The sequence below is a fragment of the Coregonus clupeaformis genome, chromosome 7, assembly GCF_020615455.1.
Source record: "Coregonus clupeaformis isolate EN_2021a chromosome 7, ASM2061545v1, whole genome shotgun sequence".
In the NCBI taxonomy this organism is placed as follows: domain Eukaryota; kingdom Metazoa; phylum Chordata; class Actinopteri; order Salmoniformes; family Salmonidae; genus Coregonus; species Coregonus clupeaformis.
In genome coordinates, this window is record NC_059198.1 from 20,608,794 (window position 1) to 20,629,637 (window position 20,844).

At 40.7% G+C, this 20,844-nt stretch overlaps 1 protein-coding gene across 1 annotated transcript in view; it reads right to left on the reverse strand.

Moving 5' to 3' along the window:
* The window catches only part of LOC121569845 (receptor-type tyrosine-protein phosphatase N2), a 320,798-nt gene that overhangs the window by 83,616 nt on the left and 216,338 nt on the right, over positions 1–20,844 (reverse strand). The window contains exon 11 of the mRNA XM_041881082.2: positions 3,703–3,767. Coding sequence (XP_041737016.1) covers positions 3,703–3,767 — 65 coding nt within the window. The remainder of the gene's footprint in view (positions 1–3,702; positions 3,768–20,844) is intronic.

The window sequence follows — 20,844 nt, forward strand, 5'->3', positions numbered from 1 at the left end:
TCCGAGTTCTGCTAGGAGCAAACCGAACCTATGTATGCGGACGCCCTTACACTGCACTGTACTTATAAAAAAGACAACTGGTATGCTGATATATATTCTTAAAACAGCCGTTAATGTAAAAGCAATGATTTTAAAATCACACTGGTCAAATGAGAAATCTTCAGTGATCTTGTTGTATTTAAGAACACGATACATGGTCTTCCACTGTGATGGTGCCACATTTTTACATTCATTTTGTGATTCATTATTTATCATATTTGTTTTATTTTCGGGAGGAGATAATTACAGCATCATCCTTTCACCTGGGGATAGGGCGAGGGGTGCGAGGAGGGGTGTATGTGCATTGGGGAGGGGTGTGGGTGGCGACACCAGAGGCGGCAGCTGTCTGTCAGGACTCCCCAGGCAACCCAGCGAGGACGTCTGACCGAGACACCCCGCCCTGTCCCCCAGCCACTTACCCACCTGTCCCCCTCCTCAGAACCCCCACTGGTACCAACAACGCTGTGTCTATGTCTGCATACCGCTAGCTAACGCAAACCACTGCAGCAGGAGTCTGCAACCCTCGGGTCCTGCGCCATCTCTCGCTCGCTCCCTGTCTCTCGCTCACACTCTCACACTCACACTCCAGATGCACAGTGACTCATCGACCCCTCCTGAATATGAACAGGACGGGAGGATGAAAAGAGGAGAGGATGCACAGTCACGGAGCTCTGTGTGCCTTTTAGGAATATCTCTCCACGAAACAGAGGACTGCTGAAACTGTATGGTTTGATCTGCACTAGAGGCTGATTCTCCAAACGGTTGCCTGGTAGTGCTGTGAGGTGTATGCACATTTATATTCTCTGTAGGATTTTCATTTACTGTCAATGAAAAACAGACGATAGAGTGCTAGGATTGAGATGAACAAAAACATTGTATATATTAGGCTTTCTACCGCCCCTCTCCTATTTCCCCATCTCGCTTTTCCCTAAGATAGATTTTCACACATTCACAGGAGTTCTGTTATGGAGACACTAACGTGATCTGGACAGCAATCTCATTCATAAAACGTAATGGCAACTTAAATGACTTACAAAATGCCATGTTTATTGAAGTGTAATTACTTAAAGAGTGTGGCAAATGTAGCTAATAAATGGCAAAACAGGGATATTTTTAAGAAAAGAGGTTCTGGAAAATCTATAGGAGGACCAAATATTGTGAAATCTACCGATTAGTGTCCTATCGCCTCACTGACATTAGCTTTTCTTCGTCGACATCTTCTGTTATCGACGTCCGTGGTATCTGGACATCTTCCTAAGTTGTTTTGTCATTTACCCCCTTTTTAACAAAGACAGACAGGGTGAGGATGGAGAGGCTGTGGTTGTATCCCAAATTGCACCATATTCCCTATGTAGTGCACTACTTTTGACCGGAGCCCTATGGGTGAACTATAAAGGGAATAAGGGTGCCTAGAGTTCTGGTCAAAAGTAATGCTCTATAAAGGGAGTAGGGTGCCATTTGCAATGCAACCCGTGTCAGCTCCACTCTCAATACTCTTAACGATACCAGGTTGGTTGGTTCCATGCAAGAGCAGGCACACTCCGATGTAAGCCTGTGCTATATTGGAGGAATCCTCCAATTTGATTGGAGACAAGATATAAACCCCATAACATCATAACATCTAACTGGTTGTGGCTTTATTAACTTATTCTCATTTACTTTCTTTGTCAATTTATTCAGTTATCTATTTAAAATGAGTGCACACGTTTCTCTTGTGTTTTGCAGGCTAATGCATAGTTACTGACCCATGCGGAAGCATCTAGCTGAGGTACACACTAATACCAATATACCTTGGTCAGTGGTCACCCCATAAATTCAACTACCAATAGTTGTGTTCAATCCCATTTAAACTAATGCACGTCTCCACAGGCACTCTCAGCACCATGTTCCACCACCGTTTTCACAAAGTTATTGTTCTGCCCCCATTCAGGGACTAACAACCACTTGGATGAATTGAGCCATATTTAGGTTCAGACTATGAAATTGGCAATAGACACAGGGCCAATAATTACAGGGCTTAGCTGAAGCTGAAGCTATTTACCTTTAGTGCAGTAAACACACATTTTCAATCACACACATACACAGGCACACATGCATACACATGCACGCACATACGCCCACGAGCGCGCACACACACAAACACACACACACACACACACACACACACACACACACACAGCGTCTATCTCTGATTTCCCACTCCTGAGGTAAAAGATAGATCCCGCCTTCACTCTGGTTCCCGCAGAGAACCTATTATTGCAGCTAATTATCTACAAATAGGTCCAATATGACAAACCACAGTCCTCCATCCCTGTTTGCCTAGTGCTCTCTGTGTGTTGAACAAGAGTGAAGACGGAGTAAGAGGAGAAAAAGAGAGTCAGACAGATAGCGGACAAGGGAAAGGTAGGGTAGATGAGGTAAAGGAAAGGAAAAGAGGGCGGTAAAAAAAGAGGGAGGTAAACGCATAAACGTAAGAAATAGAGATTAGCAGGAATAAGAGCGAGAGATAAAATAAAACAAAAAGGGAATGTAGAGAAGGTGTGACAGAGATGGCCATAGGAGGACAGTGCGTGAGGGATTGACCCAGGAAAATGGTCCCGACTATGTTATGCCTGTTGCCATTGACGACGGCAGCAGCACACACACAGGCCACATCCATTTAGTTCCCAGCATGCCTCGTGATAATCTTCATGTCTCACAGTGCCATTGCTGTCTGTCTCATTTCCATAGAAAAACTAATTTAGACACGGGTCTGCTAGGAGGACTCCAGCGCATCAATGGCTGCTTGATTAGATCCTCACCTCCAATACACACATAGCTAGCTACATATGAATATTTATTAGCACCGTCACCAAAGAATGAATGCATATCTCCCCTGCTCTCATGCCCACGCTCATCTTAAGTATCTTTCTGCACTCCTCTTAATTTTGGCTAGCCATAAAGTGACAGCTCTCCAGATAATCTGCTTATTGTTCCTTCCCAAAGTCACTATCATCTGTTATTTAAAGTGTCAAAACGCACTGCGCTTTGTCTTGTTGTTCTTTATTCTCCATGGGAACCAACGATCCTAAGGAGGACAGGAAATGAATACAGAGGATGTGTATCAAAGCGACACGTTTAACAGGAAATACATTTGGCATTCATTTCGGCTCAAGATCAATGTCTGGTCGCATAATGGTGGCCTCATAAAGGATGCAGGCGGTATGGACAGTAGCAGAAGGTAGCGTGGTGATTAAATGCCAAGTTGCCACATCTGGAGCCATTTCCCTGAAGAGCGTCCCAGTCAAATCAAATCAGAGCACAGTGTACATAGATCAGGAAAATTTCAGGTTTGGTTAAGTTCCTTTACAATGATGTTGCATGTTACTGAAGCTCAGTATTCTCTTCAGGGACTTTACTTGGTAAGATCTAACCATACAATCTCACAAAAATTGTATTCAATATACAACCTCAGCTGAATACCATTGTTATGTCACAAAATGTCACATTTAAGCAATCCAGCATCAAGACCTCTAGATATATACTCCGTTCCACACGGATGTAGTCAGTGCTTGATGTTCCCAGCACAGAAATAGAATCACTAGAAAGGGCATTCCCATTTAAGTAAATTATTATAGATCTATGGTTCCCAGCTTACTAGATAGATGATGAAACAGGACTTACATCACTGACTCCAGCCTCCAGGATCTTCACACCAGTCTCCTTCTCCAGCTGCTTCTTCTGCTGAACTACGTGGGGAGACACAAAAACAAGACAAGAGTTGTGTGTGCAATGTAATTCTTATATAAATATACAGTACCAGTCAAAGGTTTGGACACACCTACTCATTCAAGGGTTTTTCTTTATTTTTACTATTTTCTAAATTGTAGAATAATAGTGAAGATATCAAAACTATGAAATAACACATATGGAATCATGTAGTAACCAAAAAAGTGTTAAACAAATCAAAATATATGTTATATTTTAGATTCTTCAAATAGCCACCCTTTGCCTTGATGACAGCTTTGCACACACTTTGCACACACTTGCACAAGCCATTCCTTCCAGTTCTCTGCTGCCAATGACTGGAACGAATTGCAAAAATCTCTGAAGCTGGAGACTCTTATCTCCCTCACTAACTTTAAGCATCAGTTGTCAGAGCACCTTACCGATCACTGCACCTGTACACAGCCCATCTGAAATTAGCCCACCCAACTACCTCATCCCTATATTGTTATTTATTTTTCTCTTTTGCACCCCAGTATCTCTATTTGCACATAATCTCTTGCACATCTATCATTCCAGTGTTAATACTATTGTAATTATTTTGCACTATAGCCTATTTATTGCCTTACCTCCATAACTTGCTACATTTGCACACACTGTATATATATTTTCTGTTGTATTTTTGACTTTATGTTTTTTTACCCCATATGTAACTCTATGTTGTTTTTATTGCACTGCTTTGCTTTATCTTGGCCAGGTCGCAGTTGTAAATGAGAACCTGTTCTCAACTGGCTTACCTAGTTAAATAAAGGTGAAATAAATAAATAAATAAATTCTCTCAACAAGCTTCACCTGAAATGCTTTTCCAACAGTCTTGAAGGAGTTCCCACATATGCTGAGCACTTGTTGGCTGCTTTTCCTTGACTCTGCGGTCCAACTCATCCCAAAACAACTCAATTGGGTTGAGGTCGGGTGATTGTGGAGGCCAGGTCATCTGATGCAGCACTCCATCACTCTCCTTCTTGGACAAATAGCCCTTACACAGCCTGGAGGTGTGTTGGGTCATTGTCATGTTGAAAAACAAATGATAGTCCCACTAAGCGCAAACCAGGTGGGATGGCGTATCGCTGCAGAATGCTGTGGTAGCCATGCTGGTTAAGTGTGCCTTGAATTCTAAATAAATCACAGACAGTGTCACCAGCAAAGCACCCCCACACCATAACACCTCCTCCTCCATGCTTCATGGTGGGAACCACACATGCGGAGATCATCCGTTCACCTACTCTGCATCTCACAAAGATACGGCGGTTGGAACCAAAAATCTCACATTTGGACTCATCAGAACAAAGGACAGATTTTTGCTTGTGTTTCTTGGCCCAAGCAAGTCTCTTATTTTTATTGGTGTCCTTTAGTAGTGGTTTCTTTGCAGCAATTCGACCATGAAGTCCTGATTCACGCAGTCTCCTCTGAACAGTTGATGTTGAGATGTGTCTGTTACTTGAACTCTGTGAAGCATTTATTTGGGCTGCAATTTCTGAGGCTGCTAACTCTAATGAACTTATCCTCTGCAGCAGAGGTAACCCTGGGTCTTCCTTTCCTGTGGCGGTCCTCATGAGAGCCAGTTTCATCATAGCGCTTGATTGTTTTTGCGACTGCACTTGAAGAAACGTTCAAAGTTCTTGATATTTTCCGTATTGACTGTCCTTCATGTCTTAAAGTAATGATGGACTGTCGTTTCTCTTTGCTTATTTGAGCTGTTCTTGCCATAATATGGACTTGGTCTTTTACCAAATAGGGCTATCTTCTGTATACCACCCCTACCTTGTCACAACACAACTGATCGGCTCAAACGCATGAAGAAGTTAAGAAATTCCACAAATTAACTTTTAACAAGGCATATCTGAAATTGAAATGCATTGCAAGGTGACTACCTCATGGAGCTGGTTGAGAGAATGCCAAGAGTGTGCAAAGCTGTCATAAAGGCAAAGGGTGGCTTCTTTGAAGAATCTCAAATCTCAATTATATTTGTATTTGTTTAACACTTTTTTGGTTATTACATGATTCCATATGTGTTATTTCATAGTTTTGATATCTTCACTATTATTCTACAATGTAGAAAATAGTAAAAAATAAACAAAATCCCTTGAAAGGGTAGGTGTGTCCAAACTTTTGACAGGTACTGTATATTTGTGTGTTTTAGTGAGAGGAATGAATGACGCAGAAGAACATGTTTGACCTTCCAGTTCTCTAATGGAACAGGAGACTGTGAGAAAGAATATGTGATAGTGTGAGTGTGTATTAAAGATAGATACCCGCACACTGATGAATTCTCTCACAGTTTATTGTGCAACGTTTCCACCCGAAGGTCTTTGTCAGCCTATAACTCCAACTCCAACTCCAAACTCATCAGTGACTGTTCAAAGTCTCATTTACTGTTGGCTACAGTACACCAGATTAGATTTTGAAAGAGTTTGCACAACCAACCTACATGACCACAGAATACGCTACAGTACAGTGTCTAGATAGAGCACATAAGCAGCGAACAGTGGAGATTTTCTTGTTACTTTGCTCTGAGGACTTGGCTATTTGGGGGTGGCAGTTAGCCTAGTGGTTAAGAGCATTAGGCTAGTAAATAGGTTGCTGGTTCAAATCCCTGAGCTGACTAGGTAAAAAATCTGTTGATGTGTCCTTGAGCAAGGCACTTATCCCAAGTTGCTCTGGATAAGAGTGTCTGCTAAATGACTAAAACTTAAAGTGGTTTATGGGCCAGATCTTTGCACACAGTCAGCTGCTGAGGCACGAGTGAATGTTTATGATTTTAATGTAAAAGTGCCAGTTGATGTACTGCATAATTAATTTGTATTGGCTCTTGCAGTACTTAATAGGATCACACTATGAGTTTGATCCATACATCTATTAATCAATTCAAGCATACCCACGCTAGTTCTAGATACAATATTTAACAAAGATATTGTCATGCAAATCAAAGTAAGTGACGCAGCGACTGAACATCCAACATTTAAGATCTACACTTGGCAGACTTTGTTTTATTCTGGTCATGTCTACCCTTTGTATCCCTCACTTTGATGGATACATTTATATTGAAAAACAAAATCAAAGGGGTCTTAATAGATTATGCCAAATAATATGGTGAAAAGAGAAAACGGAGTATAACTTTAATTGAGTTTGTTAGCATGTGAATGTACCAGGAAATAGGGGGAAAAGAGAAAGAGAGCGGGCCAGAGAAAGAGAAAGAGAGCGGGCCAGAGAAAGAGAAAGAGAGCGGGCCAGAGAAAGAGAAAGAGAGCGGGCCAGAGAAAGAGAAAGAGAGCGGGCCAGAGAAAGAGAAAGAGAGAGGGCCCTTTATATCCCATTTCCTAGATGAAGGGTATGCAAATTACCCTGAAGAGCTGAACCTTACCTCACTCCCCAAATTCTGCAAAGGCCTGTTTAATTAGTATTTTAATCAATCCCAACGATTCCACACACACCGCAATTTATGCAGCATTCCAAATAATTAAGCATGTTACTTTAGTGGCATCATCAGGAGGGCTACTTACAGCCCTCTTTCTCCCTCTCCTTCTCTGCTTATTCTCCGACATCCCGCAAGCGCTGATCACCCTATCGTCTCATCAGCGATCACCATAGTGATGGCGACGTCTAAATGATACTGTCAGGACTTGGGGGAAAGGGGAAGTGAAAGAGTGAAATAATAGGGGGGATACATCCAGAGCACAGAGATCCACTAGGCCAGAATACATCACAAAGAGAGTGTAGCAAATCAATTCTGGGGAATAGCAGCCATCTTGGTTCAACCTGGTGGTGCTGGTATTTTTTAGGAGGCGGTAATGAGGCAGCTGTCTTGGTTCAACCTGGTGGTGCTGGTGTTATTTAGGAGGGGGTAATGAGGCTGCCATCTTGGTTCAACCTGGTGGTGCTGGGTGTTATTTAGGAGGGCTAATGAGGCAGCCATCTTGGTTCAACCTGGTGGTGCTGGTGTTATTTAAGAGGGGGTAATGAGGCAGCCATTTTGGATCTGTGTTTTATTTCAGAGGGGGTAATGAGGGAGGTAATTAGGGCCAGCTGGGTGAGGGGAGTTGGGCGACGGAAAGGTCACCCTCAGCGTTTAGTCTTAATGAGGACCCCTCAGGGAGCTGAGGATGAGTAGAGAGCCAGTCAAAATACTGCGATGAGCCTTACATCAACACACAGTCTACCTTCTATCTACTGGCTTGGATACAGTTCCAGTTTGACTGACAAGCTGAAAAGATGTAGCATATGCTAAAATCAAAGAAGCCTGAAGGTCACTATCTTTCCACCTCTAGATTAACTTTCAACTCATCGACCGGCAGCCCACTACTTCTTACTTTAGCCACTTTAAATGAAAATACATGGGGTTCATCATGTGCAATAATTGGCAATTGTAAAGGTCCACAGGGATTCATGCTTGGCCTGAGCTTTCTGAGATGTTTCACATTCTCTGTTCATATAGCTGGAGTCATTTACAGAATAAACACAAACCCATATTAAGTTTACTCCTTGCTGTTATAGTGCAACCTTATTATTCATTTTAACGTCCACAAATATTTAAGACAGACTGTGAAAACTGATGTGAAGTCTCATTTTCGAGTTGTTTTTCCACTGATTTGAATTAGCAATTGTCTGTGTCTCCCTCGTTTTATTTCTGATATGCAGATTTCAGCTCCCCAGCTGTTCACATCATCTTTCTGGTCACGCTGTCTTATTGCCCTGAGTCAAATTAAACACAATCTAAAACCAACGGAAAATCTAACAGCTTTAGCCTCTTAGTTTGTGTATTAACAAAAATGGTAACGCTCTACATTAAGGTACCCTTAATGTTATTACCCTAAGGTAAAGTGTTACCACAAAAAATTGAAAAGTCACTGCTGCCTTGCGTTGGAGTGGAGGACTTGGGTTGGAGTGGAAGACACAGGAATAATTCAAACGCAACACATATCATAAAATGGTAACAAGTGGTCTCTCCTCCTAGCCTCCAGCCAAGTCCTGAGAAGTCAAGATGTCTGAAGGAGTTTTGGAAAAGGAGGTCATTTTAATCAGCAATCTTATGCCTCAATGTCCTTGGCCAAATTGCACACTTACACTAGACATTGCTTGCGTCCCAAATGCCTTTTGGGTAGCAACCTTACACCTCTGTACAGATATAATGATTTTGTCTGTGTAAAACAGAGGACAATATTCAGGGCATTGTTCATCATTGATTCTGACACAATGAATATGTTGAAGTTGTCCGTATTATCTAGACACATGGAATATTACTATGAATTTTATGTCATTTCCCATGAAAATATGACAGTGAATATAATACAGATCACAATTTGTCAGGTTTGCATTTTGAGTCGGCACAGTGGCCAGCGTTGTTGTTGCTCCGACGAGACACGAGGCGTAGATGACAAAATGCATATTTCAAGACCCTCTGATTGATCTTTTAATACTGAATATGCGTCCCCATCCTTCCCATCTATCTCCTCCCTCCACTGCTCCTCAGGTCGTCTATTCAGCACATCCATCTCTCCATCCGTCTCGCAGGCAAACAAAATGAAAGTGTTTATTGCGGAGGAGGGAAGGATGACACTCACGCCTCTCCACAGCCGTTACCCTTATCAGCAGCAATCACTCCAATATTACAGCTGCCATTCTGCCCGTCACTTTCCCCTGCTGCACATATGAAGGCTGTCTGTGCATAGCTACTGTATCTCCGAAAGACAAGGAGCGAGAGAGGGGGGAGAAAAAGGCAGGATAGCTGTCTCAGAGAGAGAGACAGTAAAAGAGAGGAAGATGGGGATCTAGAGAAGGAGGGATGGATGCGTCCGATCCCAGAGACAGATGAGATGCATCGCCCACTGTTAATTTTTCAGTCAAAATCAGGGTGATGGAATGATTTCTTTTTTATCCCACGATCTGCCTCTGTAGCACAGAGATGCCATCAAATCAACAACTGTGAAAGATTACATATTTATTGTATATTGCACATTTTACAATCTCTTTGACCAGCTTTTGAAATGCAAAATAGTTGACAGATATTGTTCTCTTTACGTAAATGATATCATATATTATTTGTATTCGGCACTGGTAGATGGCATCCAAAGGTTTAAGGGTAGTAGCAGCTGCACTTTGATAAATAATATCACCATAATCAAGAACAGATAAAAAGGTTGACTGAATAATCTGCTTCCTACTGCTTAGAGAAAGACACAATCTGTTTCTGTAGAAAAAGCCAATTTTAAATCTTAACTTCTTAACCAGCTCATCTATATGTTTTTTAAATGTCAAATCCATATCAGCCCAAATGCCTACATATTTGTCTGCGGGAACACGTTCGATTGGAGAACCATCTAATGAGTGAACATGTAGTTCATCTGAAACATTCTTATGAGAGTTTAAAAACAACATGTGTTTTCTTTTACCCGTATTAAGCACAAGTTTTAAATCAGAAGGGGATTCTTGCATAGCTATAAAATCTGACTGTCGTTTTGACAAAGCCAGATCAACAGTCGGAGCAATAACATACATTATAGTATCATCTACATACAGATGAAGTTTACAATTTTTAACAGATTGACCACTTGTGTTTCTATAAATAGTGAAGAGAACAGGTCCCAAAATCTAAATACATTTCTCAGGTAACAAAAGAGCAAAGTTGTACATTTACCAAGGATTCAAGAATCTTAGCTAGACAAGGAAGCCTTGAAATAGGGCGATAATTATTAAGATAACTACTATCCCGCCCTTATTTTTTTTATGGCGTGGCAGTGTGTTATTGAGCCAACAATAATGGACACTGCACCCTTATTAAGCAGACCAGTATCCAATTGGTCGTCCCCTGTAGATTTATTGTTGTCTATTGCTAGCAAAGCAACCAGGACTTCTTTTTCTGTAAATAGCCTAAAAGAAAAGCTTTGACTATAATTTCTCTATTCATTCAGCAAGTTTCCCCTATCAGCATCCAGCCCAATATCATTGTGAATAGGCTTATAAGTTATTTCAAAGAGATAGCCCTCTGAAATAAAATGGTGATTAAATGCATCAATGATGGCATTTTTTCTGTAACGAGGCCAGTGTCTGAATTAATTTGTTGTGGCAGAGAGGACGAAGTAGAACCCTTCAGGGATTTGACAGTTTTCCAGAATTTAGCTGGGTTCCCATTAAAATCTGAAAGAGCAGTCACACAAATCAGATTTAGCCTTTCTGATTTGTTTTGCACAATGATTCCTCAGTTGCTTAAAATCTTGCCAGTCTGTGCCTAAGCCTGTGTTCCTGGCCTCTTTTATGAATGACTTCTGATCATTCCGGAGTGTACCAGGCATTCGATCTACCTTTAAATAAAGATAATGTAAAAAAGCCTGTTCACTGAAGTTTTTAAAGTTCCTCTTTATGATGATACAAGGCTTAGATTTTTGTATTCTCACATCTGTAACACAAACAACTGGGCAATGGTCACTAATGTCTTGGGCGAAGACTCCAGTAGAAACATATTTCACTGGTGTATTACACATCTTTTAGATAGTCTGAAGCCTGCAGTTCCCAATCATAATTTAGGTCACCCTGGATAATAACATCTGATTTGGTAAAAGACGACAACAAACTAGTTAACTCCTCGAGTGCACAAAGGTTAGCCGAGGGAGGACGGTAGATCCCTATAACAATTATGTATACATTTTTCCCCAGACAAAGGCTTAAAGATAGTAGCTCAAATTATTTGGGAAGGGAAATGACCCCTATAGAAAAGGGAGATTCTCACAAACACGATGGTGTTCTCCGTTTTGCTCTACGACCCCCACAAGTGTTACGGAACTCATCTGAAGGTAACCGGTACCGGTAAAAAATTAATAATGGAAGTATGGAGGTAGTTTTGTGCCCAACCCCAAAAAGGGGTTAAATATGTGTCCAAAAAAAACGTAGCTTTCTCATATCTCCTAGATATAGGAAAGACACTTCAAAACCTTATTATTTATTTTTTGACTGTCTGTTATGCCATTTTTGAATGTGTTGTTATTCAATGCGTTTCCATGGGCTATAGTACTAAAGGCCAAATTCTATATTGTATCCCCCCCAAAGGCTTAGACTTTTAGAGGTTAATGAGGCTTACACTAGTTTAGTTCCTTGATTCTTTATCGTCTAAGATGTTGGGGGAGGGGGGGATGCTAAGCTGACATTTGGAATTGTTTTAAGATGGTCATACTATGGATAATTTAGCTATTTGATTTGACATTTTAGGACCCCTTTAGGTTTCAAAAATATATATATAAAGATTATTAGATAAAATATTGATTTTGGCCTTTACTACTAAAGCCCATAGAAATGCATTGAATAACACATTCATAAATGGCAAAAAGGACAGAAACAAGGTTTTGAAGTGTCTGTCCTAAATCTAGGAGATATATTTTTTTTTACTCAGGAAATACAGTACCAGTCAAAAGTTTGGACACACCTACTCATTCAAGGATTTTTCTTTATTTTTACTATTTTTTACATTGTAGAATAATATTGAAGACATCAAAACTATGAAATAACACACATGGAATCATGTAGTAACCAAAAAAGTGTTAAACAAATCAAAATATATTTTATATTTGAGAATCTTCAAATAGCCACCTTTTGCCTTGATGACAGCTTTGCACACTCTTGGCATTTTCTCAACCAGCTTCACCTGGAATGCGTTTCCAACAGTCTTGAATGAGTTCCCACATATGCTGAGCACTTGTTGGCTGCTTTTCCTTCACTCTGCCGTCTGACTCATCCCAAACCATCAAAATTGAGTTGAAGTCGGGGGATTGTGGAGGCCAGGTCATCTGATGCAGCACTCCATCACTCTTACCCTTACACAGCCTGGAGGTGTGTTGGGTCATTGTCCTGTTGAAAAACAATTGATAGTCCCACTAAGCCCAAACCAGATGGGATGGCGTATCGCTGCAGAATGCTGTGGTAGCCATGCTGGTTAAGTGTGCCTTGAATTCTAAATAAATCACAGACAGTGTCACCAGCAAATCACCCCCACACCATAACACCTCCTCCTCCATGCTTTACGGTGGGAAATACACATGCGGAGATCATCCGTTCACCCACACCTTGTCTCACAAAGACACAGCGGTTTGAACCAAAAATCGTCAATTTGGACTCCAGACCAAAGGACACATTTCCACCAGTCTAATGTCCATTGCTCGTGTTTCTTGGCCCAAGCACGTCTCTTCTTCTTATTGGTGTCCTTTAGTAGTGGTTTCTTTGAAGGCCTGATTCATGAAGGCCTGATTCACACAGTCCCCTCTGAACAGTTGATGTTGAGATGTGTCTGTTACTTGAACTCCGTGAAGCATTTATTTGTGCTGCAATTTCTGAGGTTGAACTTATCCTCTGCAGCAGAGGTAACTCTGGGTCTTCCATTCCTGTGGCAGTCCTCATGAAAGCCAGTTTCATCAAAGCGCTTGATGGTTTTTGTGACTGCACTTGAAGAAACTTTAAAAGTTTTTGAAATTTTCGGATTGACCTTCCTGTCTTAAAGTAATGATGGGACTGTCGTTTCTCTTTGCTTATTTGAGCTGTTCTTGCCATAATATGGACTTGGTCTTTTACCAAATAGGGCTATCTTCTGTATAGCCCCCCTACCTTGTCATAACACAACTGATTGGCTCAAACGCATTAAGAAGGAAAGAAATTCCACAAATTAACTTTTAAGAAGGCACACCTGTGAATTGAAATGCATTCCAGGTGACTAACTCATGAAGTTCGTTGAGAGAATGCCACGAGTGTGCAAAGCTGTCATCAAGGCAAAGGGTGGCTATTTGAAGAATCTCAAATATAACATATATTTTGATTTGTTTAACACTTTTTTGGTTACTACATGATTCCATATGTGTAATTTCATAGTTTTGATGTCTTCACTATTATTCTACAATGTAAACATTTTTTAAAATAAAGAAAAACCCTTGAATGAGTAGGTGCATCCAAACGTTTGACTGGTAGTGTATATATATATATTATTACACATATTTAACCCCTTTTTTTGGGTAGGCACAAAACTACCTTCATACTTCCATTATTTTTGCTAAACCGGTACTGGTTACCTTCAGACGAGTCCCATGACACGTGTGGTTGTCGTAGAGCAAAACGTGAGAATCTCCCCTTTCCATAGAGTGGTCATAATAGTATGTAGGTCAAACCGTTCGGACGCTACAAACGTTTACGTGAGAAGACTGATTTTCGGGACGTCTCATAGTCTGACAAACACCGCTCTAGCTCTACCACCTTTCACCGCAGATGCGGAAGTGCGACACTGGCGGACGCGGTGGATTGAGACGCATCCAATGCAAAAAACCCCAGATATATCTAGTTTAAATTGATGGATTTTGATGTGGATTATTTTGTTACGTAACTTCGATTGACGCACCGGTGCATCAATCGAATCTAGGTAGCTAAGCACCTACGCATATCCCAATGTTGGGATAATTACCACTTTGTTATGATATTTAAATATGAACGTTATTAATTATATATTAAATTATGTAATGTACTAAAATATTGAAGGGACATTTTAATTTGCAGTGTACAAACATGACATGATGAACAGGAATTACATTTACTCTCACAGGTGGCCAAAATACCCATTTGAAAGCCACACCCCCAATAGGCCACACCTCCTAAAAATAACCTATGGGTTACATTAAAAAAGACCCATCTGCTGGGTCAACCCAGCATGAAAGTGAATAGAAACCCAACTGATTATTCAATTAACCCATGGGATATGCATAGGCACTTAAGAAACTCATGCTCTTGTGTAAACCTTGGGTTATTTTTCACGCAGAATTTTTAGTGTAACATATCTCCCCTGCTGAAGAAACCAGTATTGACTAGCATGACATTTTAAGTTGGTTCATGCTGATCTATGTTGGTCCGTGCTGGTCAGATTCTGGTCAAGCTGGTCTGACCAGCACGGTCTAGCTGGTTATGCTGGCAGACCAGTATGTTCTAGCTGGTCTGACCAGCATGGTCTAGCTGGTTATGCTGGCAGACCAGCCTTCGTTGTGTTTTCGCTGGTGACCAGCTCTCATTGTGTTTTCACTGGTGACCAGCCTTTGTTGTGCTTTGGACACTGGTGACCAGCATAAGCTAATGAAAAAACAACATCAAGTCAAATTACTTGCAAAGTGATGTTTAATTCCTATTGGAATCCAGTCAGAGTGGATTCCCAATACCTGCATTCAGAATGACTGCCAGAGTTAGTAGGATTAATGAATTATACTACCTAAACCATCTTCTTCTTCTATGGTATAATGGCGTTCGCAACAATTAAATATGCATTCCGCCATCTACTGTGCGGGTTGATAATAAGGATCCCAAAAAAGGAAAACATTTGGTTAAAAAAATGATATCATACTAACTACAAAAAAATGAATATTAACCAAACAAAATCAACCTGCTTTTATGTAAAAACCTCATTCTACTCAGGTCCCAACACAGGTTCAGAAGCCTCCTGTGAGGGCGGGACATTTCCTAGTGACAAAAGTCCTTGTAGTGCTTCTGCCGTGAAGTCTTGGAGCCCCAAAAACGTATTGGCTGCAGATATAATGATATTCAGCTTCTTTGACTTCTTAGACACTTGTGCTGTACAATTAATCACTGTGGCTATAAATGCCACAAAATTCACCTTCTTCACAATGAGTGTATCTAGATCACCCGATTGACTTAAAACACTAGCAACTGGTTGCAATGCATCCACCGCCATATCTTCAACACTGTTGCCTCTTTCGCCTTCGACTCTCTTCACCGCCTCCACATAGGAGATCCGCTGCGCAGCCCTGATCCTTGACACCTCGATCTCCTTCACCCTAACAGGACACTCAAGGAAGTCCGGAGTATGATCCCCACCACAGTTGCAACATTTTCCATTCACAGATTCTTCAAAATTCTGTAATCATTTGACACATGACCATATCCTTTACAATTTCCACACTGTAACAGTTTGGACACAAATGCTCTCACCGCATACCTCACATATCCAAGCTTCACATATTCAGGTAGCGTCTCCTCAAACAACAATAATATCGACAGGCTTTTCTCCTTCCTTCCATTTATCATACAGGTCAGGCGACGTGCACTGACTACTCCTGGAATTATCTGACTACGGTACTCATCATCTATATCCAACAAGACTCCAGCTATAACTCCTTTGGCAGGTGCCCTGCTCCGAAGTTCAATACATTTTACTTCTGACGTGGACAATTTTGCCAGATCCAGTGCACGCTTCTTCTGTTCTTCATCAACACAATTAACCAAAACAAGGCTGCTTCTAGTCACCTTGATTGAATCCCCCTTTCTTCACAGTCCTCGATATTACAAATGGATTTCCCAAATGAATCTCCTTGTCCAAAAAACGCAGTCCAGTAAGAAATGCATTATGGGACCGGTCCTTGTCTTCTACTACAACTTCTACTCATTTTGTTCCATTCTTTGATTTCACTATGTTCCATTCATTATCACACACTTCACTTGTCACACTTTCAGATTCAAGCACAGTCGCCATTTCCTCTACCTAAACCATCTAAACTAGAAAAACCATGTAAGCAATGGGTGCAATAAATCCAACTAACAGCTTGGATTAGTTGGAAAATGTATGTTATTTATCTTTGTGTAGTATAAGTTAATTAATTGATAAATGTATTAATCAATGTACATGCAAAAACACAGATATTGAAACAAACAATTCTAAAAGTTAAACAATAGAGCATGCTGTGTTGGTTTTGCCAACTATCTAAATTCTGATTAATTGGGAGTCAACCTCACTTGGGATTTGAAATCACAACCTCAAGGTTGCCAGCGACCTGAATTTCCAGTTACGCAATTAGATCTGTGGGTATGATAAAGATTGTTAAAAGATAACACACACACACACTCTTGCATCAAGATTTCCTCATTACTTTTTATTTTTTTCGACTTTGTGTGTGTGAGTGCCATTGACGGTATTAACTGTAAAATACCATATTTGGAGGAGGATTTGTTTTTGGGGGGAAGTATTACATTTGACAGATGTTGGAATCTGTCTCTTGGGTCCCAAGTGTGCTCACCACAGAGAACGCTTAGTAGTTATGACCTATTCTTGTAAGCTTTCTTTTAATCAGAAAAGTTCATGGAAGGTACAGTGAGCTGTTGGCAGCTAGTAGCAATTAAGTTACTGTGCTTTTTACAATAACTTACTGACATTCGGGTACCAGTTAAGCTGCCAGTAAGTTACTGGCAATTAGTTGTCAGTGAGTTACTCGCAGTTACTTGATATTAAGTTACTGTTAATTTAACAATAACTTACTGACAGCTGGTTGCAAATTAGGTAATAAAAACTTCACAGCAACTTCCAGGAAACTAACTTCCAATACATTACTTTGAACTACCCAGTAATCTCTTAACAGTGCAGCTCTGACACATGCTCTTACTAAGATTGAAGAACTGACAGTGTCAAAATCAATGCTTAATCTTTAACAACATAACTATCAACCACTTAAACTGGTGCAATACTTGCACTGACGGTTGGTACAAATACAGTGGGGAAAAAAAGTATTTAGTCAGCCACCAATTGTGCAAGTTCTCCCACTTAAAAAGATGAGAGAGGCCTGTAATTTTCATCATAGGTACACGTCAACTATGACAGACAAAATGAGAAAAAAAAATCCAGAAAATCACATTGTATGATTTTTAAGTAATTAATTTGTATTTTATTGCATAACATAAGTATTTGATACATCAGAAAAGCAGAACTTAATATTTGGTACAGAAACCTTTGTTTGCAATTACAGAGATCATACGTTTCCTGTAGGTCTTGACCAGGTTTGCACACACTGCAGCAGGGATTTTGGCCCACTCCTCCATACAGACCTTCTCCAGATCCTTCAGGTTTCGGGGCTGTCGCTGGGCAATACGGACTTTCAGCTCCCTCCAAAGATTTTCTATTGGGTTCAGGTCTGGAGACTGGCTAGGCCACTCCAGGACCTTGAGATGCTTCTTACTGAGCCACTCCGTAGTTGCCCTGGCTGTGTGTTTCGGGTCATTGTCATGCTGGAAGACCCAGCCACGACCCATCTTCAATGCTCTTACTGAGGGAAGGAGGTTGTTGGCCAAGATCTCGCGATACATGGCCCCATCCATCCTCCCCTCAATACGGTGCAGTCGTCCTGTTCCCTTTGCAGAAAAGCATCCCCAAAGAATGATGTTTCCACCTCCATGCTTCACGGTTGGGATGGTGTTCTTGGGGTTGTACTCATCCTTCTTCTTCCTCCAAACACGGCGAGTGGAGTTTAGACCAAAAAGCTCTATTTTTGTCTCATCAGACCACATGACCTTCTCCCATTCCTCCTCTGGATCATCCAGATGGTCATTGGCAAACTTCAGACGGGCCTGGACATGCGCTGGCTTGAGCAGGGGGACCTTGCGTGCACTGCAGGATTTTAATCCATGACGGCGTAGTGTGTTACTAATGATTTTCTTTGAGACTGTGGTCCCAGCTCTTTTCAGGTCATTGACCAGGTCCTGCCGTGTAGTTCTGGGCTGATCCCTCACCTTCCTTATGATCATTGATGCCCCACGAGGTGAGATCTTGCATGGAGCCCCAGACCGAGGCTGATTGACCGTCATCTTGAACTTCTTCCATTTTCTAATAATTGCGCCAACAGTTGTTGCCTTCTCACCAAGCTGCTTGCCTATTGTCCTGTAGCCCATCCCAGCCTTGTGCAGGTCTACAATTTTATCCCTGATGTCCTTACACAGCTCTCTGGTCTTGGTCATTGTGGAGAGGTTGGAGTCTGTTTGATTGAGTGTGTGGACAGGTGTCTTTTATACAGGTAACAAGTTCAAACAGGTGCAGTTAATACAGGTAATGAGTGGAGAACAGGAGGGCTTCTTAAAGAAAAACTAACAGGTCTGTGAGAGCTGGAATTCTTACTGGTTGGTAGGTGATCAAATACTTATGTCATGCAATAAAATGCAAATGAATTACTTAAAAATCATACAATGTGATTTTCTGGATTTTTGTTTTAGATTCCGTCTCTCACAGTTGAAGTGTACCTATGATAAAAATTACAGACCTCTACATGCTTTGTAAGTAGGAAAACCTGCAAAATCGGCAGTGTATCAAATACTTGTTCTCCCCACTGTAAGTTTCTATTTAGTCAGAAAGTTGTTTTTATTGCAAGTTAAAGCGTATTGTTAGTTGGCTAGCAAACGCTTGCTGGCTCGCTAGCTAACGTTAGATGTATGATCTGTGTAGTAATATTATTTGAATAAAAAATCAATTTGCATTACTAGTTATAGCCTAATGTTAGCTAGCTAACATTGAACCTAGTTTGTTAGCTTTAGCTACCTGCAGATTCATACTACAGCTATGACAATGTTTTTATTGGTTGTAGTATGAGTTGGGATTACGCCGGTCCATTGTTTAGCTAGCTAGCTAGCTATATGTCTAAACAAAAGACTCCACTTCGGCAGGTTTATTACATGACCCATCAAATTATCCAGGTGTGTCTGGCGGTGATTACGGCCATCTATTGTATTTCATGAACATGTGTACATGTCTAGACAATAGTGACCCATCCACTTAGCTAGATGTGGTCGGGGGGTGGTTATAGCATTTCCTTCACATGACCCATCAATTTAGACAAGCGTGTCGGGTAAGTGTCATCGAATAATTATAAAATATTTATAAAATATTTTTATTTGGACACTTTCTGTTTGATATTGCTACTATGCAAGTAACCACTTCACTGTACCGTTTACACCTTCTGTATCCTGTGCATGTGACAAGTAAACTTAGATTTTATTTGATATAGCGTGTGTTTACCACATGGCCTCACATGTGAATCCTTAAAGAGATGGGTGGGGCTAAGGCTTAAGAGGGTGTGAACGATACTGAATGGGTGTAGACAAAGAAGAGCTCTCCAGTGGGTGTACCAAAACATTCAAGGACCATTTTCTCAATAGTGTGGTTACAAGTTTATCAACTTTCAAAGCAGAATTACTTTCCCATTGTTCCTCAACTGCAGTGTATGATATACAATTTTCTAGCTCCAATGTAAAAAACACAATTTCAAATTTTGCTACATGAGACCGAATCGAGGCGGTCGGTCACAATATCGTCTTCACCCCTGACAAAGAACCCGTCAAGAACCAATTATTTTTAAAGTGTATGCTGGTACAGCATGGTCTCTAGCTGGTCAAGCTGGTCTGCAAAACCACATCCATCATTATCATATTTCCCAGTATGTTCTATTGCTATTTGGTTTTTAGAATTGTTTGTTTCAATATCTATGTTTTTGCATGTACACTGATTGATTATTAATCCATTAATTTATCATATGCTGCACCAAGATAATTAACATACATTTTTCTAAACTAATCCAATCTGTTAGTTGGACTTATTGCACCCGTTACTGAAATGGTTGTTCCAGTTTAGATGATTTAGGTGGTCTCCCACGTTTATCTTTCTAACCATGGCAGACATTCTAAATGCAGGTTGTCAGTGACTAAATGTTCCAATTGTTGGCTATCTCCACTCAGGCTTGATTCCAATAGGAATTAGACATCACTTTGCAAGCCAGCATAATGTGACTTGATGCTGGTTTTGCAGGTGACCAGCATCTAAAAAAAGCTTGTCACCAGTGAAAACACAATGAAGGCTGGTCACCAGCCTATGCTGTTTTTTTTCAGCAGGGTCAATCGTGTGGTTAGACCAGGAGTCTCCAACCTTTCTTGCATGACGGCTACTTAATGTTTTTTTTAACATGTTGCGAGCTGCTCATTTTTGTCTAGCTTTGAAATAGGCACATTGTCCTCTTCTCTCCCCTGGGTCCTTAGTGTATAAGAGAAAGTGGTACACTATGTTTTCTGTCAATATACCTGGCAAAATAATGGGGGCCCTACTATTCTAAAGGGGGGCCCTATAAATTCTGTGATTTTTTCACCAAATTTTGTTTTATATTTTCCCAAATGATGTTCTCAGTTTTCTTTTTCCTGGTTTTAGATTTTGTTGTATTTCACTAGTAAAATTAAAATTGTTCATAGAGAACAAATGAAATTGGATGTTCT